The sequence below is a fragment of the Crinia signifera genome, chromosome 4 (genome assembly GCF_055691185.1).
Source record: "Crinia signifera chromosome 4, ASM5569118v1, whole genome shotgun sequence".
Lineage (NCBI taxonomy): Eukaryota > Metazoa > Chordata > Amphibia > Anura > Myobatrachidae > Crinia > Crinia signifera.
In genome coordinates, this window is record NC_139220.1 from 20,586,290 (window position 1) to 20,603,801 (window position 17,512).

General features: G+C 35.8%; 1 protein-coding gene across 1 annotated transcript in view; it reads right to left on the reverse strand.

Annotated features, from left to right (window-relative positions):
• LOC146073840 (protocadherin gamma-B2-like) overlaps nt 1-4,830 on the reverse strand; it is a 414,290-nt gene extending 409,460 nt beyond the window's left edge. The window contains exon 1 of the mRNA XM_083181372.1: nt 2,169-4,830. Coding sequence (XP_083037498.1) covers nt 2,169-4,577 — 2,409 coding nt within the window. The 5' untranslated portion in view covers nt 4,578-4,830. The remainder of the gene's footprint in view (nt 1-2,168) is intronic.
• Nucleotides 4,831-17,512: the final 12,682 nt, after the last annotated feature.

The window sequence follows — 17,512 nt, forward strand, 5'->3', positions numbered from 1 at the left end:
TTTGTTACTTACCCCATTGCCTTTTGAGAAAGTGGAGCTCTGCATGAGACCCAGCAATGTATACATATGTTCAATGGCACTTAGGGATACAATAGACACGTATGCCACCTTTAAGAAGCCAGTTTCATTTCTACTGCATGTCCATCAGTGCAATACGAACACAGCATAAAACTCAATATTAAATATGCACCCCCTTACCATGACTCCTCTTGTCCAGCATTCTTCCTGCCAGCACCATCCGGCACAAGACAATGACATCACACACTGTGCACCCTGCACCAACAGATACAAATTTACAAGAGAGCACAAAAATAACCAGCATGGTGCATTGAAATCAATACAAAGATCTAAAGAGATTTTAGATCTTTGTACTGATTTCGTTGCACCAAGTAGGTTAATATTTGTGTCTTTATGTAAATTTGTATCTGTTAGTGCAGCGTGCACAGGATGTGATGTCATTGTCTTGTGCCAGATGGCAGTGGCAGGAGGAACACCGATCAGGAGGAGTCATGGTGTAGGGAAGCACATTTAATGGTAATCTTTATGCTGTGTTCGTATTTCTCTATGAAAATGCAGTAGCATTAAAATATTGACTTGCCAAAGGTGTAATGTGTCTTTTTTAATGGGAAGCCAATGCAGAAGTTTATAGTTATATTGTCAAAGAAAAACAAACTGTGTATCATGAAAGGACATGTAAATCTTTCACATTGCTGCTTATACAATATATGAATTTGATTGTGCTCCTCAGTGTCACAAACGTAGACAACAGGTGCTTTAATAATAGACATTGAGATCCTGAAAGATCCTACAAAACAACACATACTGTAGTGGTAGCATTCTTGAAGAAGGAAAGAAATCAGCATGGAATTGGGTTATTGTATATAGATATTGAATATAATCAAATTGATTCTTTTTGCATACACCATTGTGTTCACAGAAACTTTCTTAAATAGTTTTGAATGCTTTTATACACATATTTCTTTAAATTAGTGCATCTACAGTATGTACCACTGAGAAAACATTAAAAAGCACATCCTGTCAAATTGTATAGCAAATTTACCTGTAGATATTTTAGGTAAAACAGATTGTTATACTAATTGAGCAATAATGCATCATAAAATCAATCACAAAAATCATCAAAACTGCTATGCGTACCATTTTGTTATGTTACAAAAAAAATTGCAATATCGTCACCTTAGTGGATAATAAATGGTTTAACACTTAAATAATCCATAAAGAGAAATATTTATATATATATATATATATTGTTTAACTAAAATACTAAAACAAATAAGAAACATCTCCAAACTTTAAACCCCTTCTCCGCACACAGTACAAAGATGACTTATTTCGGTAATATCTCCTAAAATGCCAACATTAAATATGAAACATGTATTCAAACAAAAGCTATTCGCCCTAATCTCTTTCCAAGATTACTGACTTTCTAGTCATTGCTTGTCCACTAATTAACACACCCACTTGCATATCAGTTTATTTTACCTTATTATGCACACTCCTCCATAAATTTGTATTATGTCATGTACAATATACCACCTTGGAATGTACTGTATGCATAAAATCTACAACTGTGAGCAAAACAACAAACCTAATGTATTACAGTTGTTTATAAAGCTTTATAATGTATTGCATTGTCATATAACACACTTTATATTTTTGCTTTCTTGAGATATTGCATAATCTCATGGAATTAGATCATTGTTGTGCTCATGAATTTTTATTTTTCTAACAATAAACAAAAATGACCTGTGACCTATATTGATATTTTGTAAATGTAGTCCTGCATTCATAAATATAATAAAGTTTTAATTGCAAACATAAAACAAAATGGCTAATATATTAAAATGAATATATCACAAGTACAATAGACAATAGTCCAAATAATTGTTCTTGTCTCCCATAGCTATTAAATCTTGAGGCTCCTACTGTACCTTTATTATCATATCTAGTTCAACCAAGCAAACCTTATGACATTGATTGGCTTATATCATCCATCTATGGTAATATATGTACGTACAGTATGGTAATATAAATAATTTCAATATGCTTTGAGCTTACATACTGTATACCCCATACATTTAAATGAAATATTCAATTAAGAAATAAAACTTAAAAACAAGAATAAAGATAAACGAAATCTTACAACTCACCTCTGCTGGGTTGTTAATTGTTGAATGTTCTTCATAGTTTTCTTTTGCAATTCCAGAATTGTCCATATCAAGAAGACTTTCCATTGGAACACTTGAATTTGGTTTTAGAAAGCTGAAATCACTTTCATTTGAATCCAGAGAAACACAAACATCATAGGAAAGTGGAAAGGGCAAACTTGCAGTACTATATCTAGAAATTAACTGCGGGTCCATATAAGAATAAATGTTTGGATTTATTGTGCTGAAGCTGGTTGAAGGTTCATCTTTTCTGCATTTTGATACAACAGCTAAAATTACAGTCAACATGAAAAAGAAACAAATCAGTGCCAAGGCTATAACTAAATAAAACTGGACGTTTGATTGTGACTGTACATTTTTTTTTTGACTTTTGAGATCTGGAGCAACATGTTGAAAATCCTCCGCAGCAACAAGATTTAATGTAACAGTGGCTGAGAGCGAGGGATCTCCATTGTCCTTCACTAAAACTGCTAACCTCTGTCTAAAGTTATTTTTCTCTTGAAAGATATGTGATGTTCTGATTTCTCCAGTATTGTGTCCAATAGTAAAGTAGGTGGGTTCTGATGTTTGCATGAAATTATAAGAAAGCCAACCATTGTGCCCAGAGTCAGCATCAACTGCCACCACTTTTGTCACTAGATGACCTGGTTCAGAAGCAAGAGGAACAATTTCAAATACGCCATCACTTTCTGGTGAAGGATAGAGAATTTTTGGTGTATTGTCATTCTGATCTACTACACAAATTTTCAGGGTTGTATTAGTAGCCAGGGATGGCAATCCATTGTCTTTTGCAATTATCTGGATTTGAAATTCTTTCTGGTCTTCATAATCAAATGACCGTTGTGCATAGAGCACTCCAGTGACTGGGTTAATGGACAAAAAAGAAAATATAGGGAATTTCTCTACATTTCTGCTCACAATGGAATATGTGATTTTGCCATTTTCTTCTGTATCAGGATCAGTAGCTTGTGCACTAAAAATGGAGCCTCCAGGCAAATTATTTTCTGGTATGTAAACCACATAATTATTCTTCTGAAAAACTGGTGGGTTATCATTCACATCTGATATTGACAAACTGATAATTTTTATTGAAGACAGAGGTGGAGATCCTTTGTCTCTAGCTATTAAAGAAATATTGTAAGTTGATGTTGTTTCTCTGTCCATAGCAGCTGTTGTAACAATTTTATAATAATGTCCAGAGGATGATAATAGTTTAAATGGTAATGCATCTTTGATCTCACAGACAACATCACTATTTTGTTCTGAGTCTTTATCATGTATATTAATGAGCGCAACCACTGTACCTGGAAGGGAATCTTCAGAGATTGGAGAAGAAAGGGAATTAAGGGTTATTTCCGGTGCATTGTCATTCATGTCTATTACTTGGACAACCACATTGACATGAGACACTTGGCCACCACCATCTTGTGCTTGAACAGACATTTCATAAGTTTTTGTTATTTCATAATCCACATTTCCCTTTGTTATTATTTCTCCACTGATGGAGTCAATTTCAAAAACATTCAATGCATCATCAGGAATGTTGCTGAAAGAATATGTTATGTCAGCATTTGAGCCTTCATCATTATCATGTGCTTTAACTATGACAACCAATGTGTTAAGGGGAATATTTTCATTTATTGTTACTTTATACACCTCTTGAGTAAATATAGGAAAATTATCATTGACATCAGTGACAGATATCTTGACTTCCATTGTAGTAGAAAGCATTGGACTACCTCCATCTGATGCTGTTAGGATAAGTTCATAATAACTCTGGTTTTCCCGATCTAGAGGTTTTTCCAAAATTACTTCTGGATATTTAATGCCATCAGAATTAGTTTTTTCACCCAATGCAAAATATTGGTTCTCACTAAGCAGATATGATATAACAGAATTTGTACCTAAGTCAGGGTCTCTTGCATTTTGTAACAGAAATCGTGCTCCTGGTGAAGATATTTCAACAATATCTAATTTAATTGTTTCAAGATAAAATTTTGGAACATTATCATTTATATCTTGAATTTCAACCTTGACATTGAAAACATTCAAAGGGTTTTCTACCAGCACATCAAAGGTTAGAAAGCAGGGATCAGTTGCAGCACATATTGTTTCTCTGTCTATTCTATCTTTAATATACAGATTTCCATTGTCCAATCGAACAGAAAAATATTTCTCTGAAACATGAGAAACAAGACGGAATTGTCTATCAGAAAGTTGCTTAATATTAAATCCCAAATCCTGTGCTAAATTGCCAACAAATGAACCTTTTTTCATTTCCTCAACAATGGAATACTGAATCTGTGCAGAGCATATGTAACACAATAAAGATATTATGAAATAAAATTCTACTTGCCATCCTTTGTATGCATTTGCTTGATGGATCTTCATATTATCTTTCTGTGTTTCTTAAAGCTTTCTTCCAGTTTTCATATATGTTTTAATCCAGAACATGCATTTAGATACAGTACCTTGTAGTTTTTTTTAACTGCTTGATCTTTTTACATTGATTCTTCTTGTTGTCCACCTCCAAAATGATGTTATATAGACATTTCTTTTTCCTACTGTATATTATCCAAACCAGTTGAAATATTTTAAATTTGAAAGTAAAATTTCATAGCATATCTGGATTGTGAAGGACAAGCAATGGCTACTTTCCTTCTTGCAGATCTGCAGTGTCTGATCATACTAGTGAATTCTATTTTTTTGTACAGTACATCTCTCAACTTCTTAGTAAACAGCGGCGCTCTGAGGTACAAATGTGGAATTGCAGCAGAAATAATTTTGCTAGACTCTATAGTATAAATACAAACTATGTTCAATTACTTAGAATTGATCACTGAAGATTAAATAATTTGTTCTTAATAACTCATAAAGCATAAAAGAGGCTTAAAATGTTATTGAATTATTCAATAGTAATCACGAGAACAAAATGTATTGTGGTTAAGTATATGATTTAAAACAGACAGTTATAGACAAAGGATATATATTACTTAGTAATAATGAAAACAGTGAAATCTATGTATTGTTCTTTTCATCTATCTATCTATATATCTATCTATTTATCTATCTATCTCTCTATCTATCTATTTAGTGCACAGCATACAAATAATGTTTTACTAGTTCTATTAATAGTCTTAACTTTGAATCTTTTCTCAGTAGGATAAATCAATTCAATTCAACATACATTAAACTACATTGCTTTCTAGGGTGCATTTCTTGCCATCTAACCTAAATCACACACAGTTATTATAGTCATTCCTAAATTTAAAAAAATGCTTACTTTTTAGGTATTTTGAACAGTATATCTACATAATACGAAATATGAAAGGGCATATGTAATGTTTGGCATATATGTGGGGGGATGCTTGCCTATCTTGAACATTTTTTTAAATCGGTAATTATATACAAGGCAAAACCAACCTGGTCTTTATAAAGTGCAAATGTAGCTCTACCTTGCTTTAGGCACTACAGATGTTACTTAAAATTACAGACTCCTGCTTTTGTAAAAACAAGTACAGTACATTTGTTGTAAAAATCAGATTGACTTCTTTAAAGAGAATAGATGAGAAACTTTTAGAAGGCAGATTTATTTTATTTATTAACAGTTTCTTATATAGCACACACATATTCCACAGCACTTTACAGAGTATAGTTCAGTGACGTGCAGTGAGGTCAGCGGTTGGTGAGGCACTGGTGCAGGGGAGTGGTGGGTCCTACAAATATTAGCAACCCCATATCCTGCACCTTTGATAGTTATGCCACTGCGCTCAACCTCCACAGTCGTACTCTTATACGTAGTATGCAACAGTAATACACCGTATACACATATTGCCACAGTAAAGCACCTTACACATATGGCACATCTTATTAATCTACTGATTTAAATAATTCCCCCATACACAAACTGCTTCCTACACATTACTTATGCCCTTATACACATAATGCACCTTACACATATGCCCCACATGATTAATGCCCATATACACGTAAGGCCTTTTACACATATGCCCCACATTATTTATGCCCTTATTCACATAATACACCTTACACATACTGTATGTCCCCCATTTTTAATGCCCTTATACATATAATGACACATAATGCCCCATACACATAATGTCCTTTACATATGCCCCACATTATTCAATGCTCCTTTATACATAATACCCCACATAATCTCTTACTTTTGCCCCAAATTATTAATTGCCCTTATGCATATAATGCACCTTACACATCCCCACTGTCTGCTCCCCTGCTCTTACTTAGCAGCAGCCGGGATCCAACTTCCAGACAGGTGACACACGGCACCTGCATTCCCCCTGGCTACTGCTCTCCCGCCTCTGGCTTTCTCCCATCTGCCCAGTCCCTGCCCTGGGGTTACTACTTACCCAGCTCCGGGCATGACTCTTGAGTGTCCCCTTGAAACACATAGCAGAGGCGCCCACGGGGTTGGGAGCAGCCTATGCCAGACATGCGGGGAGGAGGGCTGAGATGCGGAGATCCGTGCACCCACCCGGTCCGACAGGGAAGAAGGCCTTGCGAAGTTCCGCCATGCACCCGCCAAGGGAAAGAGAAGGTGTGGGGGTCCGGGTCCGTGCTGCCGCCACCGGGTTGGGAAGGAGGGTTTACAATGTTCCGTTATGCACACACCAGGAGAGGGAGAAGGTGTGCGGGTCCGTGCATCCACCGGGTGGGGAAGCGGGGGTGGGTGCGGAGGTCCGTGCACCTGCCGAGTGGGGAAAGGGGGATGCAGAGGGTGCTGCTGCTGCTGCTGCACTGACCGGCATAGGCAGCAGAGAGTCAGTGAAACCAATCATAGCTGTCCGAGTGACAGGGGCGTGCTATAATAAAGGCAGAAAGCACCCCCCTGTCACTGAGGCACCGCTATAGGTGCCGCCTATATAGGTTTTTTTAATGTGATTTTGCAGCCTGCTGCTTGGCCCCGCCCCCTGCCCGCCCCTGTTTCTGGAACCTGAACATTATCAGCCAGAGGCACTGCTCCCAGTGCCGCCGAAACCAATAAAAAATAATAATTATGGCATAAAAATGAATAGAATAATATGCATTTACTTATGACACACAATGTGTCATAAGTATTTTCTTTTATTATGTTTATTATTATTGATTATCATTAATGACTGCACGTCCCTGGTATAGTTGAACATCCACATTAGTCCCTGTCCCAGTAGAGTTTACAAACTATTTTCACTAACACATGTACACACACTCAGGCATTCTAGGGTTAATTGATCTACCAATATATTTTTGGATTGTGGGAGGAACCTGGAGTACCCAGAGTAAACCCACGCAAGTACAGGGAGAATCTACAAACTCCACACAGTTAGGGTCATAGTGGGAATTGAACTCATGACCTCAGCACTGTGAGGCAGTAATGCTAACCCTTACACTGTCCGTGATGCCCAAAAGATACATTTACACTGTGACAACATACAAACAGCGTGAATGGAAAGCTACACTAGAGGCCATTTTGAAGCAACAGTATAAAAAGGATGAATATTGGACTGCTAAAGGAGGATAAATTAAGGAAGAACTGCCTACTTGACAATATATTAAAAATAGTAAATGCATTACATATGAGATACTGTAAGAAGTTATTTCACCTGTACAGTAAATTACAAAATAGAATCCCTGACAACAGAAGCACCTTCTCTGAGTGGCAAATTACTCAAGGTGAGGGGAAATGTATAGTAGTGTAACTGGATTTAGTCAAACAATCTGAATTGCTTCCTACTCTCATCTACAATATATGTAAAATGCACATTTTAGAGACGCCCTATTTGAAAAAAATCCCACATGTATCTAAATACACCTATATACTATTAATGTTATACTGTACTGTATGTCTACACTTTATTACTCTCCAAGTGAAAAATACTTAGAAAAGTCTATTGCAGAAAGTTTAAACATTTGATTTGGGACAATTTAGGATAATATTTGGTGAAAGTATTACAAATTTTCTAAAGAGAAAAAGTAATGCAATATGAGTAATTGCAATAAGAAAACAATGCTATTGCTAGCCTGATGAAATGCATTGGTGTTTAACAGAGAATGAGAAGGGTGGACTATATTTTAACATAAAAGTAGAAATTTAATGCATCACACTTTTGTCACTTCTGGACTTATATTGTGGAGAAACCAGCTAACAACCATATATTGTGGATGTATTCATAGTGCATGCTTCTAGTCCAGAGAATGGCAGCTATTTTGAAAATCCACAGTAACCACAAAGTTTACTTTGCAATCATCTTATTGATATTAATATGGCCAAATTCTATACTTTTTTTTTTTTTTTACTACAAACGTTTCTATAAAGAAAATATACATTTAAAAATAACTACAGTATGGCAACTATGTGTAATGTGAGTTGTTAAATTCAGAATGGAAAATGTATCACATATGGTGGATTAAATTCAAAAGTTTATAGTTTCATCTTCAAAGAAAACCAATTGAATCTCAAAATACTTTCTAAGTATTTCATATTGCTGCATATACAATATATAATTTATAATGTGCTCCCCAGTGTTACAGATGTAAACAGCAGATGCTTTTCTAAAAGAAATTGGAAAAATAATGGCCAAAGATCACCTCCCTTTCATCTTCCTTACAGACATCCAGATCCTGGAGGCTAGTATAAAACACCACATAGTGGCTGCACTCTTAACAAAGCAAAAAATAAAAAAAAAAGCATGGCATGGCGATACATAGATATAAAATATAATAAATGTGTTACTTTTATAAAACAGTGTTGTGCTATCTGAAACTGTCTTTAATGACCTGACTGCTTACATACACGTATTCAAATGAGCATATCAACAGTATGTACAACCCAGATAAAAAGTTAGATAACACTTCCTGTCAAATTGCATTAAAAAATTACCAGTAGATATTTTTAGGTGCCTTAAGACAGGTTGAAACACTAAATATACAATATTGCATCATAAAATCAATCACTCTGGAAAACTACGATGAGTACCATAGTGTTGTGTTGCATTCATAATGTCGCAATGTCGTACATTAGTGGATAAAGGATGGTTTAATATTAAAAGAGTCCAATTATCTACTGTATAAATAAAATACTAACCAATAATTTTGTAATTTATCTCCTAACTCTAAACTCTTTCTCCCCATATTGTACTAGATTGTTTTGTTTAATATCTCATCAGATTGTATCAATAAACATTAAATTTGTATCCAGGCAACAATTAGTGCACCTAAGCACTTTCCAAGCTCAATACTTATTGCTTGATCACAGCTTAACACACCCACTTGCATAATAATTTATTTTGTCTTATTCGATAACATTCCTTTGTATTATGTTATATTGCTGTACAATTTACCCCTTTGGAATATGTTGGTTAAAATAAATACATGCTAAAATGTCTAAAAAAGAAATAAAACTAATATATTACAATATTTTATCATTTACTTTAATGTTTTAGAACATTGTGTTTTTGCATACTTGGGTGAATTGCATAATCTCATTGAATGACATCGTCACTGTACTCATGCACTTTTAACTTTTAACAATATACAAAAATGACCTGTGTTGACAAACGTATATTTTTTTACATTTAGGCCTGCTTCCATAAATCTGATAATTTTTTAGTTGTCCAGATATAAAAGCAAGATAGCTAGTTTAATATAGAACAATCCAAATACTTGTAAATAAATTTGCTCCCATAGCTGGTTGAGTTTAAGGCCCCTACTATCTTTTATTATACAGTACGTAGTTCAACCAACTCAATGATGTTAATTGGCTTTCCTCACTAAACCAGCAAGAATAGAATCTCCAATCTATGTATGTCTAAACGATCTATCCTCCACCTTCTGTCTCTCAACATTTTAACTACTATTAAAATCACAGATTCATGTTTAGCCTTAAAGAAGACTAATTAGAGATTTAACATCTCAAAAATTACCACTGCTGTCATTTACCTGTACCCTCTGATTTTAATGGTGCATGAAAAAGCAAGTAAAATCACAGATAAAAATTCTAAGAACTGTATAACAGTATTTACTGTCATGACTTACAATTAAATTGTAACCTCAAGTACAAAAAACTAAGCCTTGAATTGTTTTCTTGAGTAATGAATAAAAAAGAGCTGGATACTGCAAACTGACATATGAGCTGTGGTATTATGTGTAGTGGGGCATGTGCAATCACATGCTCCCCCATGCAATTCAATTGAGTGAGAGCAACATTCATGTGCACTCTCCTCCCATTCACTTCAATGGGACCCAGCAGAGATGCAAATGAGTGTGGCATACCACAGTTAATTCACATCAGGATACATAGCAACAACATAGCAGGACACTTTACAATATCCAATACTCAATACAAATAGCTATGAAAGTAAATAAAATAGATTAACCAAATCATCTAAATTAAGATCACATCAACAATATTTAGATAAACAATCACAGTATAGCGATATAAATCATTGAATTATTGTTTGAACTGACAAATTCACAATACAATTAAATTCAAATTTCAATTTAGCTAGAAAGAAAAAACTGAGACTATAATAAAGAAAAATTAATTACATTTTCCAACTTACCTCAATTGGGTTATTGATTGGTGTAGATTCTTCAACATTTTCTTTTGCATTTCCTGAATTATCAGCATCAAGAAGACTGTCTATTGGAACACTTGGATTTGGTTTCAGGAAACTAAAATCACTTTCATTTGAGTCCAGAGCAACACAAACATCATAGGAAAGTGGAAAGGGCAAACTTGCAGTACTATATCTAGAAAATAATTGAGGATCCATCTGAGAATAAATGTTTGGGTTTATTGAGCTGAAGCTGGTTGAAGGTTCATCTTTCCTGCATTTTGACAGAGCAGCTAAAATTACAGTCAACATAAAAAAGAAACAAATCAGTGCTAAGGCTACCACTAAATAAAACTGGACATTTGATTGTGACTGTACATTTGTTGATTGACTTTTGAGATCTGGAGCAACATGTTGAAAATCCTCAGCACCAACAAGATTTAATGTAACAGTGGCTGAGAGCGAGGGATCGCCATTGTCCTTCACTAATACTGCTAGTCTTTGTCTAAAGCTATCTTTCTCTTGAAAGGTACGTGATGTTCTAATTTCTCCAGTATTTTGTCCAATTGTAAAATATAAGGGTTCCGATGTTTGCATAATATGGTAAGAAAGCCAACCATTGTGCCCAGAATCAGCATCGACTGCCACCACTTTTGTCACCAGATAACCATATTCAGAAGCAAGAGGAACAATTTCAAACATTCCATCACTTTCTGGTGAAGGATAGAGAATTGTTGGTGCATTGTCATTCTGATCTACTATACAAATTTTCAGAGTTGTATTAGTACTCAGGGATGGTAATCCATTGTCTCTTGCAATTATCTGTATTTGAAATTCTTTCTGGTCTTCATAGTCAAATGATCGTTGTGCATAGAGAACTCCAGTGACTGGGTTAAGGGACAAGAAAGAGAATACAGGAAATTTTTCATTTTGTGAACTAACAATGGAATATGTGATTTTACCATTTTCTTCTGTATCAGGATCTGTAGCTTGGATACTAAAAATGGAGCCTCCAGGCAAATTATTTTCTATTACATAAGCAACATAATTATTGTTCTGAAAAACTGGTGAGTTATCATTTACATCTGCTATTATCAAACTAATGTTTTTTGTTGTGGATAGTGGTGGAGAGCCTTTATCAGTGGCTACTATAATAATATTGTAGTATGATGTTTCTTCTCTGTCCATAGCTGTGGTTGTAACAACTCTATAATAGTGTCCAGAAGATGATAATAGTTTAAATGGTAATGCATCCTTAATTTCACAGACAACGTCACCATTTTCTTCTGAGTCTTTATCATGGATATTTATTAAAGCTATGACTGTACCAGGTAATGAATCTTCAGGTATTGGTGAAGAGAGTGAATTGACAGTAATTTCCGGTGCATTGTCATTCTGGTCTATTATTTGGACTACCACATTAGCATGAGAAACTAGGCCTCCTCCATCCTGTGCTTGAACAGACATTTCATAAATTCTAATTTTTTCAAAATCCACATTTCCTTTAGTTTTTATTTCTCCACTTTTGGTACCAATCTCAAAAACATTCAATGCATCTTCAGGAATGTCACTGAAAGAATATGTTAATTCAGCATTTGAGCCTTCATCATTATCATTTGCTTTCACTGAAACAACTAGGGTATTGAGTGGCATATTTTCATTTAATGTAACTTTATACATTTCTTGAGAAAAAATTGGAAAATTATCATTGGCATCATTGACGGATATCTTCACTTGTGTAGTACCAGTGAGCACTGGACTACCGCCATCTGATGCTGTTAGGATAAGTTCATAAAAACTCTGGATTTCACGATCTAAAATTTTTTCTAAAATAATTTCAGGATATTTGATACCATCAGAATTAGTTTTTTCACCCAATGTAAAATATTGGCTCTCGCTAAGCTTGTATGATTTAATTGAGTTTGGACCTAAATCAGGGTCTCTTGCTGTTTGTAAAACAAATCATGCACCCGGTAAAGTTGACTCAACAATGTCTAATTTAATAGTTTCAAAATAAAATTTTGGAACATTATCATTTATATCTTGAATTTCAACCTTGACATTAAAAACATTTAAAGGATTCTCTACCAGCACATCAAAGGTTAGAAAACAGGGATCAGTTGCAGCACATAATATCTCCCTGTCTATTCTGTCTTTTATATACAGATTTCCATTGTCTAATTGCACAGAAAAATATTTCTCTGAAACATGAGAAACAAGACGGAATTGTCTTTCTGAAAGTTCCTTAATATTAAATCCCAAATCCTTTGCTAAATTACCAACAAATGAACCTTTTTTTATTTCCTCCCCAATGGTATAATGAATCTGTCCAGAACCTGAGTGACAGAGCCCAGAAATGATGAAGTAAAATGCTACTTGCCATCCTTTGTATGCCATTTCTTCATGGGTCTTCATTTTATCCATCTGTTTCTCAAAATGATCAAAGTCAGTTTTCTGTTTGCCACATGCTTTGTAATCCCCAAAAATATTTAGAAGATTAAATCCACTATTGATTTAATATCCTTCAATATATGCACATCCAAATGCTGTCTCAGGGTGAAAATGTAATGTTCTGCAAACCAGTTGAAATGTTACAGTTCAGTCAAAATGCAAGCAAATATATCTGTAGAGGAGTAGCAATGGCTGCTTTTCTTCATGCAGATCTGCAGTGTCTGAGAATTCTAGTGAAATCTATTTTTGTTCTAAATCTCCCAACTTATTGGTAAACAGCGGCGCTCTGAGGTACAAATGTGGAATTGCAGCAGAATATTTTTTTCAAAACCTTTACAGTAGCTAAGAAACAAACTAAATTAACTTAATTTGAACACATTTTGGATGATAAAAACCTTTGAGAACAACTGTGTTTGTAATATTTGTTCAATAAGTACACAACTAGGTACAGTTTTCTCAATAATACAAACTTTATTGTACTACACAAGGCATTAATAAAGTAGTTTAAAGGCAAAATAAATTAGGATTAATTATTTGATCTTGTTACAAAAAAATATGTTCAACATAATACATTTGAATTGAGATGATAGCAATTAATAACAAATAAAAGGATTACTACACCATTTTAAGCAGGGGAAATCAATTTAAAAATTATATTGGAAGTATCATATTGAAATACAATGTTTTGAAACAGCAAATGCTTGCTGGCTTAATTTTGAGGGACTTTAAATAGTAAAACTACATACAGATGTAGCAGGCTACATCTTTGCAGGGGCTGACGATTCCATCGCCAGCCCCCGCCAGCGGCCAGCTACTGCCAGGGGCATGCGCGCACGAGACGCTCGTGCACCCTGTGGCTACGGAGCCTGCTGGGGGTCCCTGCCACCTCCCCCGCCATCACCGACGGTCCCCCTCGACGCCCCGACCCCCCCCATGAACTGGGCAGCACCTCTGAAATGGAGGTGGGCAGGGAGACGCTGCCCAGCCGCCGTGATACTGGGACGTACGTGCATGTGAGACGCATGCGCATACCAGTCCCTATCGGCTTGCCAGTGAAAGGGATCTGGCGGGCGCCGGGAAAAGATGTAGCCTGCTACATCTGTAGTAATATATATTATTTATAGACTGTAGAGATATCTTTACCTCCCCACATATGCTATTGGCATATCTGCACTTGGCAAACCCATGATATTGCAAAAGTAAGTAAATATATAAAATTGTGTAATGTCATCATCTTAAATTCTGCTAAGCAGTCCAACTAGGAGACCTCGAAGCCAATGATTTGTTTTAAAATATAAGTACAGTTGAATTCAAATACATTCCAAAATTACCCTGGATAGTGCATACAAATATATAAGTACAGTAAATGATATTTTCTCCATACATATCAAAAACAAAAACTACACTGCAACTTACAGTAAGTTCAATTTATGCAATAATCTATTTTTAAAATACTGTACTATCAATGAAGTCTCTATGCTACAGTAGTAGCAAAAATAAATTGTAATCTGCAAAGATATGTACAGTAATTTACGGTTAGTATGCTTTTGTTCACATTAATTAATAGTAGAAGGAATTCAGGTGTACAGTGTCTGAAAACAACCACAGCAGATGATAATACAAGTTATCTCTTTCTTTTAAAAAGGCAACTCCTGTATACAGTATGATATCTATAAAAAAAACCTGTCATATCCAAACAGAGAAAGAAACATTATTGAAGAGGAAGCTAGGTTATTCCAGGGCCAGATTTAGCCTTTAGGGTCTCCAGGGTACTTAGGATAGGGTGCCTCCGTCTCTTGTCAGACCTTGGCTGTATCTGCTGTAGATCTCCTCTCCCACACATTCATGAGGCAGTGGCTCAAATCTTACATTCTTTTAGGGCTACAAACTCTGACCATTATAGGGCAGAGTGTAGATTCTGCTCACAATATCTAGCCTCCAGCAGCAAATCTCGCAGCAGTAGTGTAGCAACTGAATTTATTACATAGAGAAGAGAGGACCTGTTGCTGAGAGCTGGGATCATTGGTTGATGGAGTACAATGCAGAGGATGCAGTGAGTATCCCAACAGTCCTGTTCCCAATGTTAAGAATCCCAATAGCTCATGAAGGTAAGTACAGGATTTAAGGTTAGGCACTAGGGTGTTAAGGGATGGGGAGGTTAGGATTTGGATGCAAGGAGGGGAGGTTAAGGTTAGGATGTGGAAGGGGATTTAAGGGTTAGGCTGCAGAAGGTGAGAGTAAGGGATAGAGGCAGGGGTACAGTTAAAATACTTATCAGGAGCCATTGGGGTGTTGGGATATTAACTTTTGGGATGTCATAACCAACGCATAGGCAGAAGTAGGGATCTGCTACTGAGGGTAGGGATCAGGAGTTTAGGGAGTACTGTGCAGAGGTATGGGCCTGTTACTGAGGCATGCTAGGGTTGCTGTGTTATAGCACTACATCTTAAAAAATCCACAGGCTCATCTGTTTCTCTGTATAAGCCGCTGCCTTCATGGAGTAAGCTAGATGGGAGGGAGACAACACGTTGGAGGCTGAAAGCTCACACAACCATCATCTTCACATGGCAGTATCTTATATAATAGGAGCAGACTTTGAAACTGTGCTGAATTAGTCCGTCTCATAGCCATGAGACTTGGGAGCTGGTGTCTATGTGCCTGCTCGCATCTGTTCTGCAGCATTAGTATTACCCCCGTGCTACAGAACAAAAACATACTGTAGAATATTAACAAGTCAGCATACATGTGTCACTCAGTATAATAAAACTGTTATGTGGTTATAGTATAAATATACCAATTAGACATGGTCTAAGACACTTAAGATCTGGAAACAGCAGTACCAGGGTATAAAAACCAAGGGTATAAAACAAGGTATAAAATAAAGAGGCAAATGCAAAGACAGGTCAATGTCTGGTCCCAAGAACTGGCAACACAAGTATCCAATATACGTGGCCAAGGCAGATGCAGATGTATGTCTGGTTCCAAGGTCATAAATGAATTTCCACAAGCAGTTGAATAAAGTGTTATTTTTTTAATATTTAAAGGTGTATTTTGCTAAATATTGCACTCAATGTTTGTTGGAACTAAATTCCGTTATAAATGAATTTAAGATGTTTTCCCTCAGCCAATACAGCTACAGTACTTGTTGGTCCAACACTATATTTCATAGTTAAATAAAAACATTGTTTACTGTTGCAATTTAAAACAATAGAATATAGGCATAATCACTACTCAATATTAATTGTAATTTTTCAAAGGAAATTGTATTCTCCTTTAGAGACATGCAATACAGAAGATTTAGGGGCCCATTTATCATGATCGCCCAGTATCGCATTGTAAAATGCGATCATATCGGGCGAATGTATCATTTTTAAAGGCGCAGGGACAGGGCTCCGATAGGAGCCCGTCCCTGTGAAGCCCTAACCCGGAAGCTGCAAATATGGTTTGATAAATGGGCCCCTTTGAGACATCACACATTTCCATTCAACTTCAGAGTACTGTAGCTGTGTCTGTACTGTACAGAACATAGCCTATTTTCTTCCCCCATATTGCATGGTCCCAACAATGTACTAGGATGTTGTGGATGATATTTTATTTTACTGGGTTTGTAGAATATGGAAACCTGTGTTTGCATATAATTAACTGTGATATAGTATATATTGAAATATTGATGTTATATTTTTCATGATGTATTGGATGTAAAACAAATTATTTTAAAGCATTTACCTGTAACTGCAAGGGATCAAATTGACTGCATACATCAACTTACATCAAGTAACTTTTATACCTATACACATAAAACTCAGCAATGCAGGGTATGCCCCCAAGCCACACACCATTCAGGCACACAAATGAAAAGCATAATAAGATAACAAATATTGGGGGGAATACGGTCATTAGTTTAATACATATGAGATTGACACGCATTTGGTTGACCACTATACATGGCTTAGGTCGACATATGAAAGAGGTCAACATGGCTTAGGTCAACATGGTTGGAAGGATGACACAATCATTAGGTCAACAAGGGCTAGGTCAAAAATCAAAAGGTTGGCATGGGTTTTTCACTTTTTGCGGTACACATATCGACATTCGTGCCAAAAACTCTGAAAACATCATGTTGACCTTTTGACTGTTGACCTAGCCATTGTCAAACTTCCAACCTTGTCGACTTTAGCCACATTGACCTATTTCTTGTATCAACCTAAGCTAAGTCGACCTTCAGTGGGTTAACCCAATGACCCATACCCATTGGAGAGATATCAAATTACTCACTATTAAAGTGATGCAACAATCCAG